This window comes from Sarcophilus harrisii, chromosome 2 (genome assembly GCF_902635505.1).
Source record: "Sarcophilus harrisii chromosome 2, mSarHar1.11, whole genome shotgun sequence".
In the NCBI taxonomy this organism is placed as follows: Eukaryota; Metazoa; Chordata; class Mammalia; order Dasyuromorphia; family Dasyuridae; genus Sarcophilus; species Sarcophilus harrisii.
The window spans coordinates 221,989,942-222,002,123 of NC_045427.1; the positions used below are offsets into that span (position 1 = coordinate 221,989,942).

The 12,182-nt window shown below is 42.9% G+C and overlaps 1 protein-coding gene across 1 annotated transcript; it reads right to left on the reverse strand.

Moving 5' to 3' along the window:
• Positions 1-1,539: 1,539 nt before the first annotated feature.
• On the reverse strand, positions 1,540-4,752 carry OCSTAMP (osteoclast stimulatory transmembrane protein). Its single transcript, XM_031949269.1, is given in 3 exon segments — positions 1,540-2,209; positions 3,057-4,160; positions 4,714-4,752. Coding segments are annotated over 3 exon segments (1,563 nt in total). The 3' UTR covers positions 1,540-1,789.
• Positions 4,753-12,182: the final 7,430 nt, after the last annotated feature.

Sequence of the window (12,182 nt, forward strand, 5' to 3'; positions counted from 1 at the left end):
TCTCTTTGTCTCCCTCTTTCTCTATCCTTCTGACCCTATCTCTCTGTATCTATCTACTTATCTATACCTATATCTCTGTCCTCTTTCCTCTGTAGGAGGAAAATGGAGTAGTTCAGGCATGTTAATTGACTTATCCAGTATCACACAGCTAGTATCAGAGCCGATCTTTTGTTAAACTCATTCTACTACATTGCAGTGCTCCTTCCACCACCTTTTCTGTTCTCTTGCGCCTTCAGAATAAACTATTTTATTTTCCAGTAATTACATTTGTTAAGAATTGTTCCTTACAAAGTGCTATAATCAGTCTCCTTGTAGATTTCCCCAATTAGTCTAAGTCCCATGTCTAAGCAAAAGACGTTTACTCCCCTTCCCTGTGACAAACCCTGAAAGGCAATCATCATGCCTTCCACCTTTCTCTTCTCAAGGCTAAACATTCCTCACTCTTTCTCCAAGAAGCAGAGACTAGAATTAATTTTTTTCATATAAAGTTTAATACAGTTTTAATGAAAACAAAAGCCAGAACTACTTAAAAAGTTTTAAATAGATAAATCTATCAATAAATATTTATTAAATGTCCAGCTCCGTTCTGAGCAGGATTAGTTACATCAGGAAATGATCAAAGAGCAAAATAAAACAGCTCAGAGCCCTGGTCAAAACCAGAAATGTTGGAAGGAATGTCCAATCGTAACCCGTGTTACCTGTTCTAATGCAACAAAGTAGAAAAACATAAAGTAAAGAGAGCTTTGAAAATTCAGAAGGGTCTAAAATAGACAAGTGGAAGACAATGTGGTAGAGTGAGAAAATCCCCAATTTTGGAACCAAAGAGATCAGGTTTGAATCCCAGCTCTACTAGTATTTCTACTACTGTCTGCTTAAGAAGGGAAAGAGTATTGGTTCTGGACTCAGAGTACTGATCTGGGTTCAAATCATGCCATCATCATTTGATTTCTGTGTGACTTTGGGCAAATTCATTAATCTCAATGGAATCCAATTTCTATCTGTAAAAATGGTAGGGTTGACCCACCCTTTTGAGGGTTCTAGAGCTTTCCAGTTCTAGCATTTTGGAACTAAGGCAGTTCTGAAATTGCCTTTCAAAATTTTGGAACTAAGAACTTTGCTTCTCTGATCCTCAGCTTCACCTTCTATAAAATGAGGATAGATGAGAACATATCTTCCTTGAAAGCAGGGATAGCTCCATTTTTTTGTCATTCTTTCCCTACTGACTATCACTGAACCCAGAACATAGTAGGTGTTTATTAAAGCCTTGTTCATCAATTGGTTTGTTTTAAAGTTCATTCCATGAATGTGGACTGCTTGCATTTTTGTTTTTCTTCCCAGGTTATTTTTACCTTTCTAAATCCTATTTTTCTTGTGCAACAAGAGAACTGTATAAATATGTACATATATATTGTGTTTAAGATATACTTTAACATGTTTACCATGTATGAGAGTGCCTGCCATCTAGGGAAGGGGGTGGAAGGAAGGGAAAACTTGGAACAGAAGTGATTGCAAGGGACAATGTTGAAAAATTACCCATGCATATGTTCTGTCAATAAAAAGCTATAATAAAAAAAAAATAAAATTAAGTTCATTCCAGCTCTGCCTTTCATTCTGAGATGACTTCCAGCTTGGGTGTTCTTGGGTATTCCAGTTCGGTTCAAATCCTTCATAGGAGGAATTTGACATCCTGGAAAAGAGAGCTCTGTCTTCCTTCAGAAGGTCTGAGAGCATGACCTGGGAGGGCATCCCTGAGATTCTCACAGCATTCATTCAAAGGTATCCCTGGACCTCAACGCCACACGTATATGAATGGTCCTAAACCCAGTGCTGACCAGAGGACTGAAGAACATGAGCAAGAGGAACCTTGGGCATGTAAGGATTCTGCTTGCTTCTTTTAGTGACTTTGGTGAAGCCGGGCAAACAGGTATCGGGCCCTCTGCTCCTCCTGAGCCTTGAAGAAGGAGGCAGCCACTTTATGAACCAGCCTGCGGGCGTAGGTCTCCAGGAAGACTGTGGCAGAAGCAATGAGGAAGAGGGTCCCTGCAGCCAAGGCAGCTGTGTATTGTGGGGGCTGTGCAGGGTAGAGCTGGCAACTGTCTGAGGTGAAGCGGAGCTCCCACTTATATGTGCCTTGGTAAGTGTCCAGGGGTTTCCCTTCAGAAGGTTGATTGAAGATGAAGGAGACGAAGGCAAAGAGTGTGTACTTGGCCTGGAAGTGAGGGAGAGAGACCAAAAGATGAGGGTATAATATAGAAGCAGTTTCTCTTATACATTTCTCAGGACACCCAGACAAGAATTGGCTATGTGACTGTGTTCATTTTCTTTCTCTTTAAAGGGGGAAATTGGTTTAAAGAATTCCTATGATTTTTCAAACTGTAAAATTCCATATTTTTATGTTCTAAGCTTCTTCTCACTTCTGACATTCTGTGTATTCTAAAGTCCTTTCCAGGGCTAATATTCAATATTCTAAGATTCCCCCAATTCTGACATTCTATATTCTAAAGTTCCTCCTGGCTCTTACATCTGCATTTTAAAACATCTTCCAGCACTAAAGGCATGTCCATGATTCCTTGCTCTGTAGCCAGTTCCATAATGAGGGACCTCTTTGGGGTCCTTTGCTTGGTTGATGGTCTAAATTTCAAACCTTTACCACTGGTTCAGCACGGTAAGAGCTAATATTCTGCCAGCCCCATTCTAGGAAGACACAGGGCCTTTATATTCATAGCCTGTCTTTCTATCCATTCCGGAATTCCAGTTCTCTATCCTGTGTATGTATGGTGTCTGAAGACCTTGTCTCGGGGGCATCTAGCGGATAGAGCGTTGAAGGACCTGAGTTCAAATTTGAGTAAACTGCTTAACTCCAATTGCCTCCAAAAAAATTATAAGACCTTGTTTAGCGCTGTTGTTTCATGAAATTATGCAAGTTTGTGTGCAGATTGAAGACCTTGAAGGCGTTTCCCAAACATCAGGTCTTCATCACCTCCAAAACCATGTTAGGAACCAAAGGGTCTCCCAACCCTCTGCCCCCCCACTCCTCACCCCTCTCCCCTACTCACATCATACTTGATGCTCAGATGGATGGGCAGCGTGGGCAGCTTCTGGGCCCAGGCTACAGCCATGCTTGCCAGAAGGAAGGCCACGTGATCTGCAGCCACGATCACGGCCATGGCCCCCAGGGGCATCCCCAGAAACGCCAGGCGGAAGAGGCAGTGGAGTTTCTCAGCCCGCGAAAGCCTCAGGCCAGTCACGCTGAGGACCGGCGCCGGAGCAGAGGCTGGTGCGGGGCTCTCTCTGAGCAGCCGCTCCAGCTGTTTGCTCTGGTAGAGGTTATCGAACCGCAGATTGGTCAGATAGCCCTTTAAGTACCGCACTGACTCGGACAAGAGGGAGAGAATGAAGACTGCAGCCAGCACGCGGTTGGTGCCCAGAGCCAGTCCCCGCAGCAGCGCCTCCAGGGCCGAGACATCCTCCTGCACCCTCTGGGTGGCCGCGAGCATCTGGAGATGCAGGGCGGAGCAGTTGCTGGGGGTCTCAAAGGCCAGCCCCCGGCCCCCTGTCCGCCCAGACGCCCGGTCCAGGGCCTCGGTGGCTGCCTCCAGCTGACGGGTGGAGTTGAGCAGACTCTCCAGCGAGCCCTGGGCCACGCACCTCAGCACCTGGGTGGTGGCAGCCACGTTGGCCAGAACGTTGGGGACCACCTGCGTGGCCAGCTCCGCGAAGCCGGCCGACAGGAGCAGGCGGCGGCCCTGCCTCGTGCCCAATGTGGGCACAGTGATCGCCAGCAGGCACCGGGCTGGGTGGACCAGACCCAGAGCCAGGAAGAGCAGGAAGCCACAAGCCGCGGCTCCCTCTGCGGACGTCCTTGCTGAGTACATCAGGGAGGTAGCCAGCCAGTTGTAGGTGAGTCCGCCGGCAGCCCCGGCGATGAGAGCGCACAGCAGAAGCTGACTTAGCAACTGCCCACAGCTGGCTGGGACAGACTTCGAATACACCCCCCATGCTGCCAGAAACAGCTCCCGGACCTTCAGGAGCCCCGAATGCCAGAGCCACTTCCTGCGGGGGGGAGACCAGGAGGAGACTGTGAGCTCAGGAAGGACAACAGGATCGTGAAATTTAAGGTTAAGAGGAATCTTAGTGAGGGTCTTTAAAATTTTATAAATCTTTTTAGAAAGGGAAAAACTGAGGCCCAGAGAGATTGTGAACTTAGCTGCTTAAGCTTTCCCTCTCCCAGAGCTATTCTGCGTCTATGATGTATATGGCTTATATATACCTAATTTATATAAATCATGCTGCCTGTTATCTCCTCAAAGTAGCATGGAGGCTGGAAATATGAGGCCTGGGTCTCCTTTATCTTTGTTTATCCCATTGACCTCCTCTGTATTCCTTCATCTAGTCCCTGGAGCCAGTACCTTCTCTCCTCTCCCCTCCCTCACCCTTCTGCTTTTCTGTCTCTTGTGTCCTCATCCCCAACCCTCACACCATCAGACTGTGAGTTCCTTAGGGGTAGGGGCTGCCTCTTTCTCTGTATCCCTAGTGCCTAACACAGTATCTGGCACACAGTAAATACTTAATAAATACTGTTTGACCAATTAATCTTGCCTATAGTTGCTATTCATTATTTATTGCATAAATCTTTGAACAGATGAGTGAGTGAATGAAGGAAAAGCATTATCCCCAGCAAATCTCCCCCTCCTTAAGTCTCCAGATCCTAACTTTCTCCTTTCCACCTTTGATCTCAATGAGGTAGGCCATCATGAAGTACTCAGGAGATCTGAATTTGATATTTAATGATTGTGTTATCTTAGGCATACCATTTCTCTTATCTGAATCTCCATTTCTTTTTCTGTAAAATTAGATTGAAATATCAGCTGGTTTAGTCCCCATCTGCCTGACTTCTAACAACTCTCCTCAGAGTCTGCAAAGAAGTGTTTTGTGGATACTCAAGGTGGGAAAACTGTGATTCTTAATCTGGGTTCCTTGCTGTCCCCAACTTCTGTTCCTCCTGCTCCCTGGGGAGGAGCCCTAAGTCCCAGTAGAAAGGCATTTTTCCACTTGACCGTATAAGGAGATGTGGAAGTGACCTGAGTTGTGGGAAGGAGGGCTCCCTGTTGGAGGTGGGGTACTGTGCAATGGACTAGTCACAGGGCCTAGTTTTATTATGAATTGGGGATGATCATAGTCATGCTGCCCACTTGTACAATGCTTTAGAGTTTATAGAAGGCTTTTACTTACATTTGAAACCTTAAGGCTCCTCCCAATTCTATGTTGTAAGGCTGGGGAAAACTGGGGTTTTCCTGGTTTTGATCATTCCTGATCTATGTTCTAAGGTCTTTTCCAGGAGCTCTGATGGTATGTTCTAAGATTCAAGACCTTTTCAGTTCTGATCATCTCTAATGTCTTTCCCAGTTCTACTATCCTGTGTTCCAAGATCTATTCAAGTCACTCTGATCATCCTTGTCCCAAAGTCTAACATTGCTCCCAGAACTGATAATTCAAGACTAAAATCTTTCTTCGCTCTAATAATTTCTGTTCTCAACCCCATGTCTGATACCCTGTTCTAGGATCTAATGGGGTCTTCTCACTTTTGATAATGTCTGCTCTGATGTCTAAGGTCTCACTTTCCTCTCAGCTCTGATAATCTGTGCTCTAAGGTTCATGGTTCCTTCTAGTTCTGTGATGCCATTCAAAACTTTCCACAAATTGCCTTGGAAAGTCATCTGGGCAGAGATTATTGCTCTTAATTTCTAGACTAGGAGCCTGAGGTCCAAGGAAGGATGGGTATGTTCCAATAGCAGAACCCACCTGTTCTTCATGACTATACTTGTACTGACCTCCTCTCTCCCCAAGTTCAAAGGGAGCTGAAATTCTCTTAGGAGCAGCCCAGGACCTGGGAATCTCTGATTCTGATCCTACATTATAAATCACCCTTTCTTCCATTGCTTGGGCTTCAGTGTTCCAATTTGCAAAATAGGCATCAAGTTCCACTTCCCTTGGAGTCCAATTTAAAATGTCCTATTGAAATGTAGTAACTAGCTAATGCATCTGTCCATTTTCATTTAGAAAAGGCCTCCTTTTGACAAGTATCCACAATGCTACAATATTCTCCTTCTAGATCTTGTCCCCTCCCCTGCCTCCCTGAGGGTCTTAATTCTGCTTTCTGCTTTCCAAGGAGACAGAGAACCAATCTGAAAGCTCCAAATGTCAGCTGTACTTTTGCCCAAGTATATTAAAATAAATAAATATGTGTATATATATATATAATATAATAAAGTATAACAAAATAAATAAAACTTGACTGTGATTTCTTACCAGTCTTATTTTTAAAGTTCTTTGCACACACATACATACCCAGAGAGACATACATTTTCTTTTTCAAAAAGATTTCATTTTATGGTCACAGCCTATTTTCAGATCAACATAATCATTCTTGTGAATATTGTCATCGATAGGAGAACTCTCCACCCAGAATTCCTCAATTGCCAGGTAACCTATATTCATTTTATACGAGGCTTTCTGGTTGGCTCTGAGGATAGTTGTTCTTTGTCAACCAGAAGGAAATGGCACTACTCTGGCCAGCTGAGGAGAATAATCTTTTAGGCAACTATGGCCCCAACATATCCCACACACCACCAACCAGGTACCTATGGATTTCACCTTTGTCTAGGACCAGAAGGCAACCTTCTGGGCCAGTATCCTATAGTCCAAACCTCCCCTCCCCACTCTTCAACCTACCCCATTCTGACCAGCTGCTCCTCAGTCCCCTGGGGGTCCCTCATGCTCCTAGAACAATAGTTGTCCACAGATCACTTGGGAGACCGGTAGGTGCCTTAGCAGAGGAGGAAGTGTATATATATGTGGAAGTGATCAGCTGGGATGTGGGTAAAATAACCACTTCTGCTTTAGTGACCTTTAAAAATGGTTCCGTCCTCTGCCGTATCCTGAATGGCCCATTTGACATCATCAGGCACTGGGTAGGAGGAGGAATGGAATTAGTGAGGACAGTGTGGAGTAAGAAGTACAAACTTTTTAAAGCTTCTGTCAGAAAATAGGATTTTAAAAAATTATTTCTTTATATTCATTTTTAAAAATTTGAGTTCCAAATTCTCTCCTCTCCATTCCTTTCCCTCTTCATTGAGAAGATAAGCAATATGATAGCAATTATACATATGAAGTCATGCAAAACGTATTTTTGTAATTAGTCTCACTGAAAAAAAGGAAAATCTATATTTCAATCTGTATTCAGAGTCCCTGAGTTCTTTGCATGAATATGATAGTATTTTTCATTGAGTTTTTTTTTTTGATCTATGAAATAATTAGCCTTCAGTACAGCGTGTTAGGAATAAAGAATCTCCAATGTCATCAGAGAGATGGGACTGGAAAAGGAGGTAGGTTGGAGAGGACAAAAGAATTCCTGCTGTCCTATTCTTCACTTCGCTTAACACTTGATTTTAATGAAAATGTCCACACTTCCTCAAGACCTCCAAAGAAAGATATCGAGGCTAGAAATTCCAGGATGCCCCTCTCCTTTTGAGGAGGGACAGATAGCCATCTACTTCCATTATAAAGTGAGATTGTTCAATGCTTTCTGAATCATCAAAGGAGGACTAAATTTGACGAGGAAGAATGAAGATGCAGGCCGAGGAGAGTTTTGATAAATAGCTAGAGTGCTCATCTGTATCTTGGTTAGGAAGGGAAGTTACAGTTGCTGATCTGTGGGGATGATGTTAGAAGAGCATAACCCAGATCCTTTCTTGCGGGCTTCCTGCCCCTTCCCTGCCCTCTCTTCCAACATTCCCTAGATCTGAGCTGGAGGAGCTGTGGGGCTAAGCCCAAGTGGACCTTTAGAACATCTTAAAGTAAATCAAATTCCTCTGGGGGTAAAAGAGCCCTCTCCAGAAATAGGGTCCTGGGTACTTTAGACCTGGGAGGGACATTAGAATGTAGCCATGCATAGAGCATAGAGGAAAAGGAAAGGCCAGTGATGAGATCTGCCTGGATAGCATCACCTGCTCCAATATGTGCAGTTTTATACTATAGTGTACTATACCCCAGTTTTATACTAGACTATGCCTTAGAGATCAGTTAATTTGCCAGGCTGTGAACTTCAGCTTACCTTCCTTTACAGCAGGAGTTCTTAATTTGGGGTTCGTGATCTTGTTTTTTGGTTTTTTTTTTTAATATTTTGGTAACTATTTCAATATTTGGCTTCCTATGTAATTTACTTTATACATTTAAAAATATTCTTCCAAGAAAGGGTCTGTGGGCTTCACCAGTTGCCAAATGGTCATAACACACAAAAAAGTAAAGAATCCTGCTTAGCAGTTTCACAGCTTATGAAACCTCATTTCTTTTGCCAGCTAGGTATTGCAATAGATGGAATGCTGGGTCTGGAGTCAGGAAGATAGTTCTGATTTGACCTGAGACCTTTGTCTACTTTCATTTCCTCATCTGTAAAATGAGAATAATGATATTATCTACTTCCCAGGGTTAGGGTAAGGATATAAAATCTTTGTATTTTGCCAACTTTAAAAACAACATATAAATGCTAGCTATTGTTATCATCATCATCATTATTTCTTCACAATAGCCCAAAGAACACAAGTATGATTAATTCCATTTTACAGAGGAATAAGCTGAGATCCACTGAGATGGACTGACTTAATGAAGGAGTTTAAGACCAACATTGGCTTAGAGTCAGAAGACTTTCACTTTCCAAATCTATAAAAATGAAAGAATTGGAGGACTTTATCAAAGCATTATTATATTAATAATTATCCCTTCCTTAGTATTCCCACTTTACAGAGAAGGGAACCAAAGCATGGAAAAATAAAGAGAGACATTTGACTGTAGTGACTAGTGCACTGAACTTGGAGTTCGAGATTCCTGAGTTCGACTCTTTTCTATACTTGTTATCATGAGTAAGTCACTTGATTCTCAGAACCTCCTTAAAATAGAGAGATTGGAGGCTGAGATGATGGCATTTTACTATAATCTCAGCTGCTGGGAAGCCTAAACTCAGTATTCTGAACTGCATAGAACTGATCCAATGAGGCATCTAAACTAAGTCTGAATGGATTTCATCTTCTAGATTACAGGGAGGAGTAGTAGGACTTTGAGTAGGGAAAAAATAATATGGTGACCTTTAAAAGAGAAGGGGCATTAGGCCGCCTAATGGGTGAACCTACCTAATTTCCTTTTTCCCAATTTCCCCTTCCTTCCTTCCTCCCTCCCTCCCTCCCTCCCTCCTTTCTTCCTTCCTTCCTTCCTTCCTCCCTCCCTCACTCCCTCCCTCCCTTCTTTCCTTCCCTTCCTTCCTTCCTTCCTTCCTTCCTTCCTTCCTTCCTTCCTTCCTTCCTTCCTTCCTTCCTCCCTCTCTCTTTCTCTCCTTCCCCCCCTTTCTTTCCTTCTTTCCTTCCTTCCTTCCTTCATTCCTCCCTCCTTCCTTCCCTCCTTCCTTTCTTCCTTTCTTCCTCCCTCCCTCCCTTTCCTTCCTTCTTCCCTTCCTTCCTTTCTCTCACCTTTCCTTCCTTTCTTTCTTCCCTCTTTCTTTTTCTCTTTCATTCTTCCTTGTCTTTTTTTTAAAATGAGATGGGATTTGATAGATGACCTTTCAGGACCCTACTAACCTCTAAATTTATGATTCTTTAAATATTATCATTCCTATTTTACAGTGAAAGAAATTAAAACCCAGGAAAATAAAATTGTTTGAAGTCTCACAGTGAGTTAGTGGTAGGACTATGTCTCCAAACTATGCATTTTGCCTCCCAACACCTTTTCCATTAAACCCTGTTTCCCCTCCCCTCCACCATCACTATCCAGGGGTGTGCTGGAATTATCTGGAACCAGCTCCCAAGAGTTAATTGTTAAATGTTCCATGTGAATATCTATCTCTCAGAAATGAACAAATGCTACAAACTAAGACTTAATTTATTCTTTTGTTGATTGCCTAGATCAATGGTGTCAAACTCAAATAGAAATGGGGCCACTTAATACATACATACATGTTCCTATAAGTGTATAATGACTAGGTTTAAAATGTGATATATCTATGTTTTATTATATTTTCATTTATTTTATTAACTATATCCCAAACACATTTTAATTTGGTTTCTAGGCACTGGAGAGTGCTATAGGCTTGATATCTCTGGTCTAGACAAGGGCCTAGCAAACTTCAGCTCAGAACTTCAGCCTAACTGTGGACTATTATTTGAGAACTCCTGTTGTAGATTTAAAGAAAATGATGGAGAAAAGTTTCATAATGCAAATTAAACTTTAAAATATGTTGTGCTTTTTGGAAAGTCAATTGTTTAGCATTTACCAATATACCACTTCTTCTAGTACAAAGCCGCTTCCATTCCTACTGATGTTTGCCCAGAGTACCTGATCCTGAAATGGTAGCTTCTGCTAAGAAATAGATGGCAAGAATGGCAGCTCACAGCAGATCCTACCACCACCACAACCACCACATCCACCACATCTCTAGTGGACTGCCTTACCACCAAGAAGAAATGGTGGAATTTTAGGCTTTGTGATAGTTACATGTGTATGTAGGTGATACAGTGAATAAAGCACTAGGCCTCAAGACAGAAGCACTCATCTTCCTGAGTTCAAATCTGGCCTCAGATACGTACTAGCTGTGTGACCTTGGATAAGTCACTTAACCCAATTTGCCTCAGTTTCCTCATCTGTAAAATGAGCTAGAGAAGACAAACTACTCCAATCTCTGCCAAGAACTCCAAGTGGAATCACAAAGAGTCAGATATGACTAAAAACTCAACAACAATAACATGCATATGGTCTTGGATGCTAAGTTCTGGAAATCTTCGCACCATATTTTGTAGGCATCTGCCAAACCTGTCCATGCCTACAGCTGAGCCCTTGTCTAAGGCCAAGCCAGGAATTTGTGGGGTGGGTATGGCTTCTCTGAACCCTTGGGTTGTCCCTCCCAACTGTATTCATTATCATCTCTACTTGTGGGAAGAGGAAAAGGAAGGAGCAAAACTATAGCTTTTAACTTGTCAAGATCTTAAGCTGCTCTGGACTTGCAGCAGAAAAGGAATAATTGTCCCCATTCATAAATGGGGAACAGGGCAGCTGCCAAGAGAAATAAAGATATATAATTCTATGTAGGGGTTGGTATCAGGGCTATTGGACATGGTCTCAGAGCTAGTGTAAGTTGATGACTGGTTTGGGAGACCTACCTGGGGAATGTAAGCATAGGATTAGACGAAGAATGATCAGAGCTATTTGGGAGTATACATTCGAGTAAAATTAGAGTCAAAGTCCGGGCTGGATAAGATTTAAGTGAGGTTTGAGAATTGATGTGAGAGTAAGTGTGCAATAAAGAATATCCACTGGGGTAGGGATATGACCTAGTTTCTAGTCCTCTGCCCTGTGTGATCCGATGAAAGGCTGTGTGATTACATTGTGTCCGCACAACAAATCTGGCTATTGGGCTTCTGAGCTGCTTCCTGGTTTCTGTTTCAAAAGTTAAGTCTCCTGCCAGACACTGTGTGGCCTAGGACACTGGGTGTCCTCATGGGGTCCAGCAAAGAATCATTTCTCTCTGCTGCCATTAATAAGAGGGTAATAATGTTAGTATCTTCTCTTTGCAAAGCATTCCCCCCAAATTACAGACCCCGATGTAATGACTCCCAGAAGACAGGTAAGTTTCAGAGAAAATAGCTATTGCACGGCACGAATGTAGCCAGGGAAATGTGAGCTGTAAAGTGGACGGGGATTGGCCTTAAGCCACCAGCGTGTCAGGGGCCATTCGTGTGTTCAAATACAAAATAAAGCCTGCTGTTGGCTCCAAGTCCAAAGTCCTGTGCTTCCTCCATTTACCACACACCAAAGCTCAGACATGGTTATTGAGAAATCCTAGCCCAGGGATTTCAGGGAGCTTTGCTCAGAGTCTGCTTGGAATATTATATCTTAAACTAGGGGACATATTTGACAAGTTCGGGTAAATCCAGAGGAAGGTCACCGGGATGACTGAAGGAACTGGGAATGGTTAGCCTAGAAAAGAGAAGATTTGGGGTGGAAGAGGAGGAGAACAACATGACAAGTGTCTGCTAGTATCTAGAATGGAGATAGTACCTGAAAATAATTCCTATAAAAGAGGCTTTAGTAGTACTTTCACTTTTTTATTTGCCTTTTCTTTCTCACGGTTTTTTCCTCTT